Source organism: Diachasmimorpha longicaudata, chromosome 4 (genome assembly GCF_034640455.1).
Source record: "Diachasmimorpha longicaudata isolate KC_UGA_2023 chromosome 4, iyDiaLong2, whole genome shotgun sequence".
Classification (NCBI taxonomy): Eukaryota; Metazoa; Arthropoda; class Insecta; order Hymenoptera; family Braconidae; genus Diachasmimorpha; species Diachasmimorpha longicaudata.
In genome coordinates this window covers 6,374,134-6,396,358 of record NC_087228.1, presented here as the reverse complement: position 1 = coordinate 6,396,358, position 22,225 = coordinate 6,374,134, and the positions used below count along the sequence as shown (strand labels likewise).

General features: G+C 42.0%; 1 protein-coding gene across 4 annotated transcripts in view; it reads left to right on the top strand.

Moving 5' to 3' along the window:
- LOC135161091 (NHS-like protein 3) overlaps positions 1-22,225 on the top strand; it is a 142,502-nt gene that overhangs the window by 53,062 nt on the left and 67,215 nt on the right. Inside the window, exons 1-3 of one of the 4 annotated variants that reach the window (XM_064118370.1) lie at positions 5,192-5,384; positions 11,926-11,979; positions 21,357-21,586. In XM_064118370.1, the coding sequence (XP_063974440.1) occupies positions 21,532-21,586 (55 nt within the window). In that variant the 5' untranslated portion in view covers positions 5,192-5,384; positions 11,926-11,979; positions 21,357-21,531. Of the gene's footprint in view, positions 1-5,191; positions 5,385-11,925; positions 11,980-20,708; positions 21,587-22,225 lie in introns of those variants that run through there. The other 3 variants (XM_064118369.1, XM_064118371.1, XM_064118368.1) reach the window with 3 other exon arrangements.

The window sequence follows — 22,225 nt, the reverse complement described above, 5'->3', positions numbered from 1 at the left end:
TCCTCGGGATAAATCAACGCCATCGTAATCATAATCATGAATTATGGGCCAGTAAATCACTAGTAATGGTGTGACACTTAATGCGTTATTATGAAAACAAACTTGCCAGGTTATGGTTTTTGGAAAAATCGCATGGAAGGACTCGGATTTACTCTACTTCCATGTTGTCCAACACTTGGACTATCACCCACTGAGACAAGGGGGAGATATCCATACTGTCGGCTAGTTCAGATCGTCGAAGGACACTTTGCAACAATGCCCCTGTCGAAGTAATGATGTGACAGTCCATAATCGGATAAGAAAATTATAATTTCGAGGTGACCAATTTCCGCTCCGTTTCCTGCGGTGATGTTCTTAATCGAGACTTTCTTAGACAAATTTCCAAGTCATTGACGTGAAAAATGAGCGTCTGATAATTCGATATGAAAATGAAGCGATGGATCAATCACTGATTGGCTGATCATAGAAATATCGTCAGTTCATAATTATGAAAACAACCCTTTAAGGTTATGGTTACGATAGGAATATCGATGTGCACTGGTGTTTGGTTTCCTTAAAATATCTTTTTTTCGGTAAGCAATCTTTCACACGAATCTTCCGTGTGATCCTCCACGGCCTTTGCGGCTTTGGTACACAAGACCGCGCGCGCCAGGCGATCGAGTCGGTCACGTCGTACGTTCCCACCGCGCGACAAACGTGAGTCCTCCCGAGTTTCTGCCGACGGTTTAAACCGCCTGAAAACCCATGACTTCTCAGGTGAATGGTACACACTGCACACATGTGAATGTTCCGGAAATATATAATTCCTTCTTCCTCCGCGTCTCTGTCACTTGATGAGGATTGTTATCGCTGGTAAATTTGTGTCGACAACAGATTAGCTCGCCCGGATTCTCATAACCTCTGGCGCATCGTTGACACGAATAGTGACCCATAATTGAAGTTTAACCATATATCAATTGCCCTTTTATATTTGTCCCGCCAGAGAACTCTACACCCGACGCATTTGAATTTCCCGCCTCTAGTATTACCATATGATAATTGTATTAATTAAGAACTAAATTATAGCATAGCATAACCTCCCATTTTCGTTCTGATGGCGCGATATTTCAATTGCAATTAAAACAAAAATTTCCATGGTTCTTATTTTAAGATACCATTGATCATTTTTCTCAATATCTAACCAAAAATCATCTTCCGAATGGTCTAGCAAAATGAGTAAATATATTTGTCAAGTATCGGTATTTTCATTCCCACAAAAACCGTTCAAATGTCCTGAAAATTCCGGAGAGTGAAAGGACAAGATTAAAAAAACCACTTGAAGCTGAATCAGCGACAGAATTCTGCGGACGGTTGGGATCATTTCGATGGCATTAGTTTTTGTTGGATCAAGAGGGGACCGAAATATGCGGAATAACTTGGGATGTGAGTCGACTGGTGCAAGAACGTCGAGGGCAATTCCGAGAAAACACGAGGAGCTTTATGATCGTCTCAATACGAACGCTTTCTGACCTCTGACTTGCGTGATGCGATGCCAGTGCAAGGGATCTAAGCAAAATTGCAGTATGCGATGGAAAAAAACCATTGAGGTAAATAAAAAATACAAACTCTGGCCGTAAAATGCGTGAAATGTTCGTTATTTTATTTACAGAATGGTGGGATTCGCGTCGTTTTAATCACGTTAAGAAAACCCATCCAACCCAGCACGACCACCGCTCGCGCAAATTGATGATTTCTAATTAAGGTACCCGCGGCAACGATTAATGACACTCTGCCATTTAATTGCTGCGATTAATAAAGTGTGTTTTTTTTTTCGTTTGTCTCGCTTCAGGAATAACCAGAAGTTTAAAAGCCTCCACATCGCACCCACTGATGTCGAACGATAAATGTTTTCGTGCTACTGTGCCACTGTCGATGATTACTTTTACATTTGCGTTAGGGGGAGTTCATTAATATCAAAATTCTTCAGGTTAAAATTTTTCTACCTTTAAATCCATAATAATCATCAATGATGATTATTATGAATTCACTTCGACAAAATCGGTAGCGAAGTGGTGAAGCGAGGGAAGTTACCTCTGAGTCTAGTTTTTGAGCAATAACTCCGAATCTAAGAGAGATAACGAAATATTTCTAATAACATACATTGTAGTACTCAATTCGCTTCACAAAAAAGGTTACGATGAAAATTTTGGTATTTGTCGTGGATCTCGAGTTATTGATCAAAAACTAATCAGTAGTCAAAAGTTACTGATCTCGTTTTGCCATTTCCCATCTGAAATAATGTTCTGGAAACCTTTTCCAGTGGAATTTTCCAGGCAGTTAATAAAATATCGGACTTGAAATTCAAAGTTCAGCTTTTTCACTTCCCAGATAACAAAAAGATCAACAGCGAACAGATGTATTTAATACTTCCTCGTAAAAAAAAATGAAAAAATGACTACATAACTATCAGCGTAGTTCATGTGCCCCCGGCCATTGAACACCGAGGATCAATTAATCAACGAGCTTGACCCCAGCCAGTCATTAGAGTTGGACTCAAGTATTTTCCAACATGGTTGCATCGTTCACATCACTTTACGCTGTATCTCATTCTGCAAAAATGACGTAACGGAAATGGGGAATGTCTAGTCTGCCGGATACGCGCACTCAGTGATATCTAAAATCAGTCAGTAAAAAAAGAGTGAATGGTATTTTTTTTTTTAAATTATTCTATCTGACGTCCTTGAAACCTTCCGGATGATTTTTATCTCATTGAGATGCACATGATCCACGGCTTTACAAATTACCGAGCGACAATTCGAGCCGGCACCTTGGTAGCCCATTTCACGCGGGTAATACCCGTCATTACCCTCTTGTGGGCTTTTCTACTGTCATTATCATGCACGAGTGTATCATCCGCGGAAACTTGTTTGAGGGGAGCCCCGAGATCGCGGGATTTCAATTTTTTATGGGCTTCATCGTGACGTAGGTTAATAATTTTGATGAAATCCTTCTTATCCGAATTCTTGCACCTATAGAAAATTAGTTATGACTAATTAAGAGCTCTCCGATTCTCTCCAGAAGACGAAAAGTCAGTAACAAAGACGAAAATAAAATTCGTAAAAGAACTCGGTGTTCTCTCTTCCTCAGGAAATACTGTTGAGCCCCACGTCAATGATTCGATTCCAGTTCTTTTTATTTTTGGGTTGCGATATTGTTACAGTGATTATTTTTATTACGATAAAACGCTGTGATAGATTAATCGATTATCCAATGGCTCACCAAACCGAGTACTTCGCATTGAAAAATATTTCACGATTCCCCACCGACTAGAGCCTGAAGTACTTACATACCGACCGTATGGCGTGCGCTGATGGTGCTGATCGCCTCGTGGGGTCATGGTTCAGAGGTCCCTGAATGTGCGGGTCTTCCGCACACATTCATATTAAGTGGCTCACATTCACAGACTTGGCCACTAGTCACTCCGCATTTGGCCCTGATCTCGGGGATCTCAAGAATGTCGCGACAGTGGTTTTATGCCTTAAAAAATTCACTCGCATCAACAATCGCAGCAAAAACTCTGGGGTAAAAAAAAACACATCGTACCGAGTCATCCCTCCCCCTCATTCACTCGTGAATTGCATTTTCCCCACTTTAACAAAATAATTCAATCCCAGAAAACTGGTGAATGCAGTTTGTACGTTGATACCCATGCGGGTATGTTATACAATATCCCGTGAACGTCTGGTCACGACCATAAATAACACGTTCGACGTTTCCAAGAGCCGAGAATGTCACGGAGGTACGGATACCTAAGTCTAAACGTCCCAGTGTTTCTCGCTCTCTCTCATTGGCTATCAACCCACCGGTCAGTCGCAGTCACGACGAGAAAAAAAAAGGGAAACAAAAATGAAAAAAAAATCATCATATTTATTCCTCAACTCTCCATTTCCCTCTTCACGGGACATTCCTGGGACACGCGTGGTACATAAACTCTTCTCATTGTGCCATTCTGACATTTGAAACTTCCACGAGGTGAACCGGTGGGGAATAACAACAAATCGGAAATTATTCTTTCTGATGGATTAGCAATACGAGTGGTCATTTTGCGCATCAGTTTTGTCGGTCGTCTCGTGTTGATAAAACTTCAATTTTTAGTTGCAAGGCCCAACTTACCGACGGAGCTGGGGCCCGAGGGCCTTCAGCCGGTGAAGGTCGGAATTGGAGGCAACCTTTCGGGAATATTATGTAGAATTTTTTCCTTTGGGTTCTCTTCCCACTTATTTTGACGGTAATCGTCCCTATTCCCTAACTTACCACACGCGAATTTCTGAAAAATTAAGTTTTATCATATAATACTGTTATGAATGTCTATTATCTCATTTGAAATACACTCGATTTGAATGCATTCGTTTTTGTTCCGCCAACATCTCTGACGTGAGCGTTACTGTGCCTCATTAACGATACTTTTTTATTATTTTTTGCGCTCACATATTAAATCTTCTCCACTCCCATTTCATTTCACTAAACGCCTTCAATTAATATCCGCACTTTTCAATGCGAGTCCAACATCGCGCACATTTAAATTTCCCGCCTCGAGTACCTACATAGGGCGATTCCACTGACCAATAAGAAACCAATCTTTCATTCAAATGAAAAAAAAGAACCTGAAGGCAACTTGATAAGAAAATAAAAGATGTCAACGAAGTCTTCAAAACCACTCAAATAAAAAAACCCCACACTTTCATATTTATTCCTCAATTCTCCATTTTCTTCGCGAGATATTCCCTGGACACACGTTGTCCATAAACTCCTCTTATTGTGTATCTCTGACATTTGAGACCTCAACGAGTTGTAGTAGTGAGGAATGAAAATGAAAAAAAAAAATGACAAACCAAACTGAATGGGAAAAAAAAACTCAGTGGGTCGAGGGCCGGAGGTCAAGCTGCAGGTCACGGGCCATATGGCATAGCCCTGACCTCCGACCTTACCCCTACTTGCCCTCCCCCTTCTTCCCCCCTTTACCAACTCCCACCACTGGCAGACTGTCGACCCCGCGCTGGCGTCATCCGTGACCACTGGCAGTCGTACCACGAGTCTCTCGGCTCTTTCCTCCTGCCATCGAGTTATTGTGTCATCTCGTTTTTCAAATTGTTATAGAAAACGCAAAACCCGATGCATTTCGCGGCATTCCTTTAGCCCTCCCCCATCCTTTTATCCCTTCCACACCAACGCCCCCCCTCTCCCCCTTCCCCCACTCACCGACGACCGGTAAAGTTGCACGCGCGTGCTTTCACGCGATCTCTCGCGAACACGACGTGCGTGTTAGTGCGTGAAAGGTGAATTTCAGAGTTTTACAGTGATAATTTATATCTGGAGTGTCCCGGACTTTCCATGGAAGGCAGAGGGTAATGAGAAAAAAAAAATGTTCTGCATGATTTTACATCGATGAGCAGTTATGGAGAATTTATGCGCGGTTATATATTTTTTTTAATTAGGAGCTTGGGAATCGCCTATTTATAACTTCACAACAATAACACCGACAGTCACCCGACTCTCCCTTGCAACACTTTAAAATTAATTACGTCGATTAATAAAATATGCGTTCCCCGAGGCAATCACACGATATAAATCATTAATCGGGTTTTCAGTGATTCAATTATTAATTTAACACGTTCACTATTTAAATAGATGTGGAGATAACACCGGACTGTCGTCCAAATTGTTGTCGTTCCAAATTCAGTCCCTTGGGTTGGTACACTCTGGGTCACGTGATCACCGTGAGGCGCATGTGTGTCGCTGTGAGGTTAGTTTCCGCGGGAAATGTTGAAAGTTCAAATGTTATCGAGTTTCTTTTTCTTTGAATTGAAAATCAGGAGTGGAGATGTTTTAATAAATTACTTATAAGTATTGTTGTATCAGGATAAACCATTGGGATTGTCAAGAGGCGAATAAACAGTTTTATTCGAATAAAAGTCTCAGTAAAAAATGTTAACTAGTATTCCAGGACGCAGGGTCCTTCCTTACCCCTCTTTGGGTCATCAGATAAACATTTTATTATCACATAGGGATTTAATACGCCGCACCCTTATTCTGTACAACCCCGACACACCTCCCAGGGCACTAGGTTCTCTCTTAACTCTTTTAATATTTCTATAAATAAAAAACCAAGAGGTGAAGGCTCTTCCAGTTGAAGTTGTTGGAAAATTAGAACACAGCTCTTCTGGTTATCTTCAAAAATCACTCGACAAAGTTTATGACGTGTTAACTAATTTATGATCTGTTGTGCTCCGAACTTGAGAGCGTTGCAATCCTTACCACATGTGGTATTCAAAGGAAACTCTGTCCTCTGGAGTCATAAACGTTCTCTTGTTTTTTCCCTCAGTAAAGGTTTTTCAAATAGTAAGAATTCAGTCTCTGGACACCGCTCCTCTAGGTCAGTCCTGCCTTCCTCGTGCCGATAATAAAGTGTTCAAGTTAAAGTGATTCATTGTGTTGCTACATTTATTTATCTACTTTTACCCATATCCCAATAGAAGTATCAAAAATTCTCTCCAAATTTGTTCGAGAAGCCCCGAATTTAACCCTTTACACCCCCAATTCTCTCCCTGACTGTTCACACGACGAGTTCCATTAATTACCTGTCTCAATATTCTCCGTTCACTCTTCATCACCTGTCAAAAACATAACGACTGCAATAAATCATTGTGTTTCTGTAATTTCATTTCGTTTATTAGTTGAAAATGGAAATACGCAAAAGGTCTTCCACGAAATGCATTGAAGGGTCCTGGGAAAATGTCGCGCACGTGCGAAAACTTAAATTTTCTTAAAGCTAACGAATGCACGCATTAGCATAAATCAGCCATTGTATACATTCACTGTGTATGAGCATGCGGTAACAGCCATTCATTGAAGATATCAGGCTGAATGAACAGCTAGAGTTCTCCTCAACTCCCGCCATAAATTCAATCCAATCCACCGGCAAATCAGATACATAATTTCCTGTCCCTCATTTTCTCTTGATTTTTTTACGTAATATTTTTTCACTCTCGGACGGAGAGAAAAATCTGGGAATTTTTATAATATTATTACGATAAAAATTTTGATTCTAGTGCCTGGTACCGTAATTTCTCTGGGACTTTTCCAATCCGTAATTAGAGAGAAAGATTCAAGAAAAATTACGTATTTTTTCCGTAATTCTGGAGCGAAAAATGACGGTCGGGAATTTTACGGAACTGTCACGCAATTTTTCCTGAAAGTTCTGTAATTTTTGGCTGAACGGACTGTGATAAATTACAATACTGTCGCGTTAATCTTTCCAGTTGATTCCGTAATCGGTGAGCGAACTGAGAGTTCCGTAATTTTTACGGAATATTTCTTGCCGTGTATTCGCAATTACAGTCAGGAACAGTCAGTCATACATTCGGTTATAATCGCAGTGGGTCAACGGTCATTCTCAGCGGCAATATCAGGCCGTCGTTATCGAATAATCAGGGGTTTATATCAGGTTCGAAATCAGGAAAGCATCGGGAGTCAACTATCTTATCTGCGATTTACTATATCAATATCCCTACAGTCCACTATTAAATTACTGCCAACTTAATAACTCAGGGCTTAAATCGGGTGATCATTTATTAATCTCCACCCAATCAATAACTTCCGGGCCATGTTTTATAATAATTGAAATAACGTCATCTCAATTTCATCCATTTTCTGTACGACTCCGACGAAATTCATAATTTGTAATTTTCCATCTTGATTAATATGGACTCGTGACCTTTTGCTTGACGCACAGCGGTGTGTTGGGGCTGTGTGGGGTTCGTTAGCGTATGAAACCAGTGAATTCGCCTTCTTTTCCCATTCTATAGTCTGACTAAACCAATGACCCCACGTGGGCGCGGGCCACGCGTCGCTAATTACGAGCAATCAGGCCTCAGAGAGTGTGCGCATTCACGTTTGTGTATTATACTTCAAGTGTTATGCAAATCCTCGGTTCTAAAGGGCAATTGGAGAAAGCGAATTAGGAGGATCGGCTTTCAATGTAACGCGACCGCGAAATGAAAGATATTAAATTACATATTCAATAATTAAGATCAAAGTTGGCGAGAATTGTTTGCAGATATTTGGACCATTTCGGCGTAATTTTCCGGTTCAATGAATAAGAGAAATGCAGTCGATGAGTTTTAAACAATGGCGTTGTTTAAATAAATTAATATGGGAGAGGGGAGGGTAGGGTGGATCATTTAAAAAATATATAAAAATTATGTTTGGGTAAATTGTCTTGTGCACTGAGAGAAAAATATAATTTTTCAATTGAATAATGTAAAGTGGATTTTCTATGGGTCATTCCCTGCACTTGTTTATCCAAAACAATTATGATTAACAAAATTATATTTTTCTCTGAGTGTGAAGAGCTTTCAGTTTTGTATTCTGAAGATTTTTGAGGCTCATCCAAAAAATGAGGGGAACATTAACAGTAAAATCCCATTTATCGAAAAGTTGACAACCAAATGTTAACTAAGCATTTCAATTAAAATTCTCCTGATAAAAGATTTTTTTATTCTGTCAGTGCGTGCAATATTTATTCAGTTAAAAATTTATCCACCCGAATTCCAACGGGATAAAGACTCCCGTCAGTCGTTAATCAATTGTAATTGAAATGCCTCATTCCACTGACAACGAATCGCTCTGGTTTCGTTTCATTTGTGTCTCCCTAATTAATTTATTCCATCAGATTGTGTATTTATTTCTTTATTGTCTCCATCCAACGCTGCATACTCACCATTCATTTGCTCAATGAAGCGTGATAAACCGTCTCCGCGGCTTTACTATCACGATGGAAAATAAAACGAGGTGATTTTAGTTGGCTTAATATCAGGGGAGAAGAATAAACAATGCCGTCGAATTTTATTATAAAAAATGGTGATAACCTTGGTACTATCGACATCCGAAACTTATGAGAAAAATTGGGAATTGGGTGGGCCAGGACGGATCATCACAGTTCAGCCAGTTGTGGTGAACCATCTGAACATTTAGATCATGTGTTCTGGCACTGTCCACAACGTTAAGGATATTTTCCATCTTATGATATTCGCCATTTTCTAAAAACTAACGTCAACAATTATTTTGTTAATTGACTTGTTTCCCACCCCATTTAAATTTAATCCTTGAGGACATTGAAGACACCGGAATGTTCAAGAAGCAAGAACGTAATTTACGTATATTTTTGTTTAAATAAATCTTTTTTTATAGCAGAATAAACCAATAGGTTTGAATGTATCAACAAAAAAAAGGGAGAAGGACGAGAAAATACTCAAGTGAAAAGAGAACGTGTGCGCGTGGCGTGGGAGTTCTCCCGGGGATGGCGCACCGCATCGTGCAGAATTCACTGAGCACGCGTTGTGGGCGGAACTCATAGCCAGCAGGAGGTGGAGGTTAAGGAGATGGTGTTCGGTGGGGGCGCATATGCGAACACCATCACACAGATTTAACCTCCCTCTCCCCTGTTTTTTTTTTATTCATTGAATGAGAGAAAAACCGGATCTCCTGTTTTAGTTTTGAGCGTGAATGATATGGAGAGTTTAACCTGAGCTGCTCCAAGGGGTCGAGACATCCGGTAGCACGTGGTGCACGCAACCCCGCGAAATTGGAGAGATTCTGTTTTCTGGGGTGAGATATTTCATGGTGTGAATGCGAGGTGATGAGTTGGGGGGATAATTTCTTCGAGGATATAAACAGAAATAAATTTGTTAGTTATTAACATATCATTTTATTATTCACGTGTGGATAAACAACCAATAAATGTACATAACAGAATCGGAACTACGACAATGATCAGCCATAAGAAAATTTGGCAAAATAAGAAAAAAAAATCTGTCTCATAGAGAAATTCTCGCGGGGTCTCAGCTTTTTTCCTTTAGTGATTCAATTTATTTACCAATATTAATAAATAAATTACCCTCTGTACAAAATCTAACAATATGAGTGATAAGAAACCCTGACAAGACATCCGAATATTTTTCCCATCTCCCGACGTGACGAATCTGTATTTAAAATCAAATGTATCTCAATCAAATAATTCAACATCATCAGCGTGACGTAAATTTGCCAGCAAACGTGCGATAAAATAGCCCACTCCGCATACCGAGAAATATTTCAAAATTTATGGGCCTGAATTTTTTGTCCTCATTTCCTCACAACACTTAATGCTTCAATGAACCCCCTCGAGAAATTCCGACAGCTCGGGAGCACAGAACATCGTGAAATAAAAAAAAAAACCGCGAAACGGGTGATGAGCCTGATTTTTAATTCGAGTAATTAGGGAGAGCACCAGGAAAAAGGGCGGCAAAGGGAGGGGGTGGGATGGAAGGGGGAGGGGAAAATTGTACCGACTGGCAAAAAGTGGGAGATTCTTCCTCCTGAACGGAGCTAAGAAGACAGCCCACTTGAGAATTTATGAGCCAGTCGATGCTCATAAGAGGGTAGGCTATCAAAAACGATCGCTCGCGCCACCTTCCCCCGTATGAAACAGTGGTTACGACGTGTTTTATGATCCAAAGGCATATAAGTACACACTCGAGAATTTTCCCCACTAGCTAGCGGTAAAGTGGCAAAACATATTCGTGATAAAGCGATCCTATCCCTCTTGGCGCTTCCAAGTATACACACGTATAATACTGTATAGTTATATGAGACGTGAAAAGAGATGATATCCGGTGAGAGCGTAAATGCACCCTGGGTTTATGAATAAGTGTGCATAAATGGTGAGAGCTGGCTGGAATATATACGCTGAGTCGTGAATATGTCAAAATAATGTTTTTTATCTCAACTTAATACGATCGTGATAAGCACTCTAGTCAACAAAGAGTATCATAAAACCTGGGGACAGGTAATTTTATAAAAAATTTGTGAATTGTAGCCGAGGGGGTGGGACTCAGGGCCTTATTCCGGGGGTGTTGGCTTGGAATCCTCGGAGGAGCCTTCGGTACCTTATTCTAAAGAGCTTTTAGGACGAGAAAGACTTACAGAAGCCAAATTCCGAGACTTCGGTCCAGGAGTTTTCGAAATCCGATCAAAAAATTATTCGGTTATCGTTCTTATAAATTTATACAACTAAACTCACACCCTATTCACAAGGAACTTTATTAAAAATATCTGTGTAACTCCCTGATAAAATAAAAAATTAAATAAATAATCTGGCCGACTAAATGGCCGTGAAATTCATTTTTATTTTCAAAGTAGGAACTCAAAAACGTTCACGAAATTCTCCTATTAATTATCCTACATTTCAAGAAGGTTTATTACTTCCGCAATTTCCAAAAAATTACCTTCAAAAGTCAGTACAAAATTCCCCCGCATTGAAACGCAGAACCCGAAGCGTATAACATCCAATTAAAAATAACGCGGTGGCTGGATCGCTCGGCACACACCCATATTGATTTAATTATCTCGTTAAAACGCGGGGGAAGTCCTCCCCCCCCCCTCCTCTACAGTCAGTCACATATACACACTGGCCGATCAATTACCCAGTGAGTTAAAACGCACTCACAGTCTGTACGATAGGTTATACCATTGAGAGGGGAATCCATTTTCCCTGTTCACCATTACGAGTAAGAGCTTTTACAGAGTCGATCCAATACACCCGGCATTCTCCAACAATTCGCCCCCAGTGTACACAGTCTGCCCTCCTGCCGGTTTCCCCCCCCCCCTGATTTATCGTATGTATTTCTAATCAAGTGATCGTAGAAGGTATTAGTTAAGCTCAGAGACGCCCGCCAAGACTCCGCGCATGCTAAACAGCCTGTGGTCAACGTGGGTGGGTCCAGGTACAATTCCAGGGGGAGGAGGTGAATCCTCAGTGGATCACCTCCAACAGAATCATCAATCTGTTCCATTCCTATTGTTTCAACATTCGAAAATAATGTTAACAGTTGTCTCTCCCTGTTTCAGGTTCCGAGAAGAACGGATTTGCCGAGACTCCTTCTGCCTTTGCTTGTCGTTTCGGTGAGTGATAAAAGAGTTGATTTATTATCGGATTGATCTTGCCAGTTGGGACAATCTTCTCTGTTCGTACATTGAGAGTTGAGTAACCGTAAAAGTAATAACGCACACACTGACAATCTTCACGGCGCAATCAATGAGTACGTGTTTATGCTAATGGGAATCGGCATCCGCGTGAACCCCCTCTGGAGCAAGGGGGAGGAGGGTGGATGAACGATTTTTTGGAGGGCTCTGGGGTCGTTTTGTTCGATTCAGGGGAACATTAACTTTCATTCAAGAGAATTTTACGGTTCGTTAGGTTTAGACATCTGATGTTGTGTTCGGTTCCAGAAGACGGATCCGCGGACGGAATTTCCGGGCGAATATGTGCGATCAATTTATCGGTGCGATTTCTAGGGAATTCTAATTTTTTCTTCTAGTACGGTAACGTGGGTTCCAATACAGGAATTTTGGTAATTGTGGGGATTTTTCTTGAGATATCGCGAGGAATTCCTGTTGACCTGAGCGAAAATTCCGGTTCTGGAACGGAAATTCGGGCGGATCCAAAAGCCTTCGTGTGTTCTCACCAAAATTTTGGGGGGATGATACAGAAAATTGTTACTGTAAAACCAAAATCAATTTCTGTAGGGGACCCTGAATTGCCCTGGGTCCAGACCCAGGCAAGTGAACCCAATTTGCTGTGGAATCCTGGGAATTTTTCGCGAATTTTCTACTTTGGGGGCTAACTCTTGAACTTCCAGGAATAATTTTTAAATCTTATGGTCATAATTTTGAAAATTAATATCGTGCATTTACACCCGAATTTCGGTTGTCATTCAGGGCATATTCGCAGGTGAAAGGACATCCCGGATATAAATTGCACATTTCCCGTGTGAATTTACCTGAACGTCAGGTGAAATGAATTACCGAACAATTATAAACTTCGTTAAATCAGCTAATTTTTCAAATACCAAGGATCAAGAGGGAGTGAATCGATGATAAAAATATATCTAGAAGCCGAGTCGATGATGATCTTGGTGGCTTGGGCACGCCCACGGCTACCACAGTCTTCTAACTGAGGAAAATGCTCTACGTACTGGGGGCAATCAACGGTTTTACACCTGAGCCCAAGAGTATATCCATGTATATACGAGCCTTATACACCGTTCACCTCCTTTCATTCTCCTCTCTCGTTCAATCTCCCCTTACCGCCACGATCGACTTCCGTTGAATCGTATAACTCGACAAAAACAATTCAGAGAATAGAATGCACTCTGGTTGGATAGAAGTTGAGTGAGAAAAATTGTTGAGGTCGTGGAGTTCAATGGGAAAGGATCGATGATAATCACTCGAGCGGAAGCCATCTTACTTCGTTCTTCCTCTTGTCTTATCCTTCTTCATCTTTTCAAGTTTCATCTCTGGTGCGTTCGATATAAGTCGCCATCGCGTGACACCGAGGACGAGTAGATCAAATTTCTAAAGCTTCTCAGAGTTCGAGACGCTCTTGATGCTGTGAAAAAAAAATAATGTGAAGGATTTTCATTGGCTTTGGTGGCTGAGGTTTATGGGGGTAATATTTGTCAACAGAGGAACATCGAAAATTAGTAGAAAGTTACTTTCATCGTGTTCTGGTTGAATTTTACTTGCTAATCAATTGGTCATTTGTCTTCGAGTGAAACCTGTGATGGGGGATTCGAAATTGAAGTCAATGGTTCGTGAATTTAATGGATCTCCAATATTACCGCAACATTAGCAGGCAACGTTACTCCAATGTCACCTCAATGTTGCTGGCCAATATTGTCACAATGTTCCAACTCATTTCCTGACATTTTCGATAAAATTTTCAACGACTCCGTCAAATTTCCAATAAAAAGATCCTCTGAATCATCAGATTGGATCCAGCACTGATAATGATCCAATACCGGTAACATCGTGCCAGAGTAATTACAATGATGAGAGAATAACTCACAACTACCGAGAGAAGGCGTTGGCTACTACCACGTTTTGCTCGTTCGGGACTTTCCCAATGGCAGATGTGAGTTTCACCGTTCATGTGAGCTGGATGCGGCCTTCCAGGACCCCAACAAAAACAAATATCGGGGACTGGAGGTCGTCACGGGGTTGTGAATCGGTGGCTGGGTGTACCGGTTGATCTCCTCGTGAGGGGAATTATCAGGTGAGGGCACTGCGGGTCACTCGGCCGGAAGTGCGTCATCATATGGGGATCTTCGTGCTGGGTGTTTGATTCTTTCAATCAGCTGCAGCTCGATAAATGGATATCGACCCGAGAAAATATTTAGTTTCACGTGTTGATTTATTTAATTTGTTTGTAATAACTGCTTTCGTCTGAATTCAAACCTGATTTTTTTTTAAAAAAGGAAATGCCGATTTCCGCGAAGAACTATTTAAGAACTTCGCTTCTTTTTTAATACAAGGGGAGGATGGGGTGAACCGCCCTTGAATTCATTAGCTTAATATGGAAATTGGTTTCACAAGAGTTTTGCGGATCACAACCCCTATATTTTCCTTAAATTAACCCCTGCGTGGATTGACTTGAAAAATTTCTGTATAACTTTCTCCATCTTTTACGTAAGTCGTGATTTTTCAAGAAAAATCTCACATTAAATAATTTTCCAATCAAAAATTCACGGAACATATATTTCTTTTCATTTATCGTATATTTATATCCATTTTTACTCCCTCACGAGAGGATTTTTATCTTCCGGGTTGGAATAGATTATCTTTATTTACGAGCAATCTGCGGTACGAGTAAATTGTTTGGGAAACGAGGGTCGCTTATTTAAAAGCCGTAAACTATTCAATGGGTTGGTATCCCCCCTCCCTTCTCCTCCCTCACGGTTCCCTCTTCACTGGGCCCCACAACGGGGTGAAGAAGTTACCTTCAGGACGCGGTCATGTACCATCGCACTAGTGGTGAACCACCAGCGTCTCGTTTTCCATCGGCCTTTCGCCACAACAAAGAAATAAAATACAAAACTGGACTTCGAATGGGCGACGCAAAAAATGTACACTCCAAAGCCGCAATAATTTTTTTTACCCACTCAATTCCATGTTGTTGCATGAAAAACGTGATTTTCCATCACATCGAGGGAAGTCGTTCCATTTTAGCCTCATTTGATGACCGCGAGTACACGCCTTAATATGAGTGCGTGTGCACGTTGGGTCATGCCAGTCCAACGGTAGTTGTTATGGTGGCAGAACAGGGAATGAGATGAGACTGAGCGTGAATTATGAGGTGCATTCAAATGTATGAAAACAAGTTTTTGGATCTGACGCGATTTCGTGGACGAAAAAACTCGGTCGTTGGAGAGTCCTTTGGAGATCCTTGACAGAAGCTCCGAAGGACTATTCGGAAGAGGTTTTTCGGTGATCCAATAGGATCTGCAGAAGATGAAGTATTGCGGAGACAACTGAAAGCTCTGCAGATGACAATTGTGCAGGATCTCCAGTAGATTTTTCCAGAGAACCTTGAGAAGTTCATTTTCAAAGGAGAATAGGTGATCCTACGATTGATTTGACTTCCTAAAGGAAAATCCAAAGATCTTCGAAGATCTCTAATGAAAAGTTGTCTTCCAGGATCTTCCAACAAAAATCTTCCGAATGTCCTTCAAAACCATCTTGTGGAAAGCTTTCAGGTGCTTTTTGAAGGCGTCTGACTCCCTGCGACTCCTTGGAAGACGCGTCCAAAGGCTTTCGACAAAAATTCCAAAGACACTTCTTCGTCCACGCGGCAAGTCAACGTAAAAAAAAGAAAATAAATATTACTAACCATTGCTGCCATTCTTCCCCCGCAAAAGTGACTGCCCAGAGTAATTTGCTCTGGCTGCAACCCAGAGACGACTATCTCCTGCATGAACATTGGAAAACGGTAGTGACGGTCCAACGGGGCGGAGTAGAAATAGTAAAGTCAGCATATAAAGGAGAGCGAGAATGTGAGAAGGGCAAGGACGTGGAAGTAAAGCGAGAGATATTGTCCAGCGGTGAGAGCAACAGAGAGTTCCTAACTGGAAGCGATGTGTACAGCGGTCGAAGAGGTCGTTCTGTATGAAGAGGATAGGAATAAGAACGCGAGCAAGATGAGGCCAAAACAAGAAGAGTCGCTGCCTCGGGTGTCGGGCGGGGCTCAGATATTTATCCCGGTCGACCTCACCTCGTTCCTCTCACTCGCGCCTTCCTCCTCGTGATCTTCCTCTCGGCGTTTGGTTTATATTATATACCCTGACGCACATCGAACAGTTTTCGCGGCTATGCCCTTAACTCTCCGCAAAATGTGTGCGTGCGCACGTTGGTGATCACGGGAATTTACCAGTGGCGCCGCGCTGGAACTCCGCACGACCTTGAGCGTCATTCACCCGTAGGAATTCCTCGTCTGAGGCATTCAAACCTTCCAGATTGTAACGCACTTTCCATTCCATGTAAATATATATTTTTAACGTCACATCATCGCCAGACGCGCAAATCATTGATTTATTTAGCGTGCGATAATCGACACTTTTCGGTTTTTCTTTGAATGTGTTGTGAAAATGTGGTGGACAGCGGGGAAATCTTCGTGCCCTGTGTCCCTCCTCAGTATCGATATTTATGGGAGAGATATCTCGTGGGTACACCTCGGTAATGGTGGAAGGAGAGGGGGAATTCTCAAACGCATTTTCGCATCCTGGTGCACGGGGAGTTCGCATTCGCGGGTGAATGATCCTCCAGTTATTCATTTTTACGTCGCTCATTGCTCGGATTTTACGACGCAAAAATTATGAAATTGCACTTTGTGCTGGGGCGAGCTATCCTTTACCGTGGAACCCATCGAATACCCCACTTCCCCGGGGTACATACGAACCGTCACGGCTCTGACCCCTTCGACTTGTGGTACATTTGCGAATAATCCTCTTCAGGCTCCCCCTGCTCTGGCGTAACGTAAAGAGAGTTTTTCGTTTTCGTTGTCGGGGATGACTGGATAATCATCTTCACACGAACAAAACCCCTCATTTTCGCACTCCAGGCGAATTATTACTTTTTTCATGGGGTTATTAAAGTACTATTGTGCCGGAGAAGAGGTCGACAAGTCGTTGGTGCGTTGATTACTGGGTTTAATGAACCGCGATTAATAGAGCTCGATAAATGAGGTGATTTTTATTAATAAGAGATGGGTTCCGGCGACGCTGAAGATTTGGAAATGAACTATTGACATTTCTAGTCTACTGATTGGAAGTTCTTGGATTGTGTGGACCAATATTAATATTATGCTTATAACTGTTTTCACTCCGGGTCAGTATTTTATAGTTTTTCTCAGAACAGTATCAAAATGTTTATAATGCTTTGAATAAACAAGCGGGAGGACGCAGAGAGGAATGACTAAACCAGGGCCTTTTGTCGTGTGGGCCCAAGGCGTGAAAATTTTGGTCGCTGAGGGCCAGTTGATCACGAGAAGTCGAATGAGAAAGATAGACCTTTTGCATGTGATATTATTCAATAATCGCTGTCCATAATTCAATACTAGTTAATCGAAGGTCCCTGGGGGAGGGGAGGGGGGAGGGACTTCCGCGCTGCATTCGCAATTCATCCCGAGGATGTTCGCGATTGATTGTAAAATCGAATTGCCCGATGAAGATAATAAAAACGATAATAAATAGATGTGCGAGTGTGATTAACACGCGCGCGCCACAAAATCCACGGCATCGGGAGCCGATGAGTCTCCCGAGGTGAAGGTCGGGGACGGTAAATCGGAATGTGAAAGGTAATGGTACATCAAACTAGGAAAATCGCTAAGAAAGCGAGTTACGCATTTGAGAGGGGAAAAACATATGCCTGGGGAAAGAGGTGAATGTTTATGAACTTGAACCACTGAGTTACGATGCCCGACTAATAAACCTTAAAGCTGTATCGTCATTCTCCAAACTAGTGGTCGGAAAATTATTTATTTATTCCATGTATATCCTATTCGGGTTTTTACGGTGTATTTTGCGGCATCATGGACCGACTTCCTCGCCAACTGGTGTGGCACTTACCCCGGGAGGTGTACGTCACGTAGAAACTGCCCTGGGGATCAGGGAAGACCATGGAAATCCTTGGCCGACGATGGCGTCTCCCGGTGAAGCTTCGGCGGGAAAAATAATATTTATTGATGATTATTGGGGCCTGGACTTCCTTTCGACTTTCGGATTGGGCCATCGTCGTCGGGTCTCGTCGGAAAACTCTATTTTAATATCGATCTATCGTTAGAAACAGTGATATTAGTTTTTAGTTATTATCGAGATGGAGCTGATCACTTGGGTGAACTATTATCCCGTGAAATTCATCGATTTTCCCAGGAAACTTGAGTTTTCAGTCGCTGAGTCGTCCTTGGCGGCGGTTCAACAACAATTAAAAAATTACCCACTACGAGATCACTTCGCGGGACGTTTATGATAGACTTCATGGGGATAATTATATACCTTTGGTCGTGTGGGCTTCTCTCCCCGCTTAGATCTCTCATTGGGGAGCGGAGGTGAACGGAAATGTTGTCGTAATTCACGTGACATCGGGCAGGTAGAGCGTGAATCTTTATATTTTTACGATTCGATGAATTATCGTGTAGCCAACACTCGGTGTGAGGATTAAACAATGTTGTAATTTTTTTACGTCAATTTTATAGAGAAAATTTTTATGGGAAAGAGCCGAGGGCAGGTTTTATCGAGGGCAGTGAAGAGACGCCTGAATGATTATTACCAACAACATTAATCAATATTTGTGTAATTATCATTAGTTAGGGAGATAAAATGAGACGAGACAAGTAACAAGATCCCGAGTGGGGGATAATTTTATTGGAAATAGACAGAACCTCGAAGACATCCGACAAAAATCATGTCATTATTTTTTTCGATGTTCACCTTTTTTTTTTTATTGATTGGCAATAATTTTTCGAGAGGATCCGTAGCAATATCTGGTATTGGGGTAAAGAACTGAAGAGCTGGCGGTCTGGAAGCCACTTTTGCAAAATCTTCAGACAATTTTTTTAATCTTTCGAAGGAAATTTTCTAAAAAAATATTAACAAATTCCAGTGATATTCTTTTACACGTTAACATTGAAATATTGGCAATCACCGGACATGAGTCACCCTCACCCTCTTCTGAGATTATTCTCCCTGGAGACAAGACGGGATTACAGTCAAGGGCATTTGATATAAGCAAAGATGTATAAAAGTATCTAATCCCTCCGAGAATTGACGTGAAGCCCATACCTGAAGGGGCCCTCGATCTCCGGATGTTGGAGGTGGCCAGCACCATTTTCACGGTCTTCAACTGAAGAGTCACATGTGTCGTGAAAAAAAAAATTGAAACTAGTCATTTTATTCTCTCAAGATCGACTGCATTTACAGCATTCATCGATAATTATCGCTCCTTGTTTTGTGGTAGTCTTCAGGTCTCTAGTTCCACTCCTCTCACCGCAAAAATCACTGTTGTTTCGCGAGGTGACGCGGAGATGGAGTGGGAGGGGTGGAAGAAGTCTTCATTCGGGTGATATGATTTACGAGGAACTTCAACACGCGTGTAATTTGTGGTGGTGTATTTAATTTCGGTTCAGGCGGATGATGAATAAATAAAGATGAATTATCGATACTGAGAATGATCTTCACTGTCAAAAATGTTCCGACGATATTTTCAATAAAATCTAAACAAAAGGTCCCATCAGAAAATTCGATTCTTAAATCCGGAAAATTTTAATCAGATCGATAATTCATCCGACGATTTCTGTAAGATCTTGAGGAGAAGAAACGAATTGCGCGCGGGAAATCGTTAGTTCCTCTTCAAGTACAAAAATATAAAATTACCATTAAATATTTTCCTTGAATGGCGATTGAGGAGAGGAGCCCCTGGGCCAGAAGTCGATGCACGAGGTGGGGTTATATTTGCGGAGTTATCTGGTGGGCCCATCTTATCACGGCTCGCTCTACTCAAGGAATAAATCATAAAACCCGAGAGGAACGACGCGGGGTACCTTTAATTACCGGGCTCGGGGAAAAATATGAAGATGTAATACACGTTATACTCTGCATTCATATGGGTTATACTTTCTTGCTAGTTTCTGTCTTCCTCACTGCCATGGGGGTTAAAAGCATAGTACAGTCGAGGGGTTGCTATATATGAGAGCGTCGTAAATTACGCGCTCTGTTTCTCGTCTGTGAACGGTAGTTGTTGCGTCGCCCGGAGAGAAGAAGAAGAGGCGTCATAATTTGTTGGTGATTTTTACAGAAGAATTATTTTCACATTTTAAATACAAAAACTCCCTTAACATATTTTAAAAATCCCAAAATAAATTGGGCCTCAAATGAAATCTTTCAACTTCAAAATTAGAAAAGTCTTCTGCCCGAAGCAGTTGGAAGCCCTTAAATTAAAAAACAAACTGTCTCCGTTTCTGATGCCATCAGAAGACGCATTCCACACGCGACATGACCCCAACTCGACCCACAGGTCCGTTCAGGAGCGCCACGACAGGTTCGGTACTTTTCTCATCCTCCCGTTGACTCCTGCTTCCCTTCTGTCCCGCGCCCTTCCCCTCCCCCTGCCCTCACCGCAGCCGTCCCACATCCCCCGGGGGCCCTACCCCCACCGCAGTCCCAGAGTCGCACAGCTCCCCACCCCGGCGGTACACAGAGCCAGCGCCTCTCTCTCCTCCCCAGCGCTCGGCCTTCCTCACCATGTGACTGATACCCCTTCTCCGCAGGTTGACGAGCCATAGGACTGCCTACCTGCCGCCCGCTGCCCCGCTCCCATTACAACGCGGACTCTCGCGGCAGGTGCACCAACCCAAGTGCCACTCCGTTCGCCCGTGTTACAGTGGCACAATTTTCTCCCCATAATCACCAACAATTTCATATTTATCAACAAATGAAAAATTCAATAAGTGAATTAGTGAGGAGTGACGTGAGGTGAGGATCTGGTTAATGAAAAATATTGATAAATAAACGAGAAGTGAATTTTTGACACTCGAGTGACACCTTTGACCGGCCAGTTCTCGTGATTCAACGTTAAGTTAATGTACTTAACGCTCATCGCTGATGACACGACACTCGTGCCTTATCACTGCGCACACCTAGCGATTAAAAAACCGTTGTTGGTCTTCGTGAAAAAGCCGCGTACTGTCAGTGCCACAACGGTTATCGCACCGTAGTTATCTGTCTCTCGGAAACTCTAAACGTGAGTGGTGAGGTTTTTTTTTTTTATTCATCAGTGTGTACATGTGAGGAATCACGAGGTACAGAGAGAGAAGTTTGTGCCTCCTGCACACGTGCGTCCCCGATAAGAGGAATCCGACCTCCACTGGGGGGATCTTCGACCTTTTGTGCAGCAGAGTTGAGGAAATTTTTTAATTGATAAATCATTTTTTTTTTTTTTGAAAAACGAAGAGTGAGTGGAGCCGCCTGGACGAGGGCTCAGTCGCGTGGTTTTGTGGATGTTTTTTTGGTTATTGGGAGATCCTGGTGGATTGATTGAATTGCCATTGGTAGCGCTGTCAACCTGGACATATTGACTGCTACTTGTGGACAACCGACGAAGTGGAGATGTCCGCGCGTCGCTAGAATGAGGGAGTTGGACACTGAAAGTCCCGTCGTCTGGCCGGCCTGGTGTTATACTGGTGAGTTTGTTGGGGTTTTGTTATGGAAGAGGGGGTGATATGTAGGTGGTGAAACGAGGGTGAATTTGGGGGAGTTTTTGGTTGAAGGTGACACTGGGGAAAATCGAATTTTGACGAACAAAATTGGTTTGGGGAATTGGCGGTTAGTTACCTGGGGAAAATTGATTTGTCCACTGGAATTCTTCCAGAAATCTTCGTATCAATCAGTGACTGAAGAGATCTTCATAAGGGAAACCTCCTGGAGACAACCGAAAGCTGCCCAGCAGACAATTTTGGAAGATATTTGGGAGTTTTCTTAAGAAGATCTTTGGAAAAAAAATTCCTGTCAAAAATCTTCTAAAGAAGAAGATTTTGAAATATTCCGCATACAATTCCTTTTCAAGATCTTCGAAAGAAAATTTTCAAGTTATAGTACCTGGAAATAGTAGCTAAGAAGCCTAGGAAAACATATCTTCTACTTCCTGCGGAAGTCCCTAAGAACAAATTCCTAGAGATCTTCAAAAATTGTCTTCTGGAGATCGTTGAACTGTCTCCAGTCGACTTTGTTTTCTGAAAATATTTTTGAATCACCAAAAAACTCTGCGAAATCCCTGAAACATCCTGACGAGGACGAAAATTGTCAGAACCCTCACATCTTGC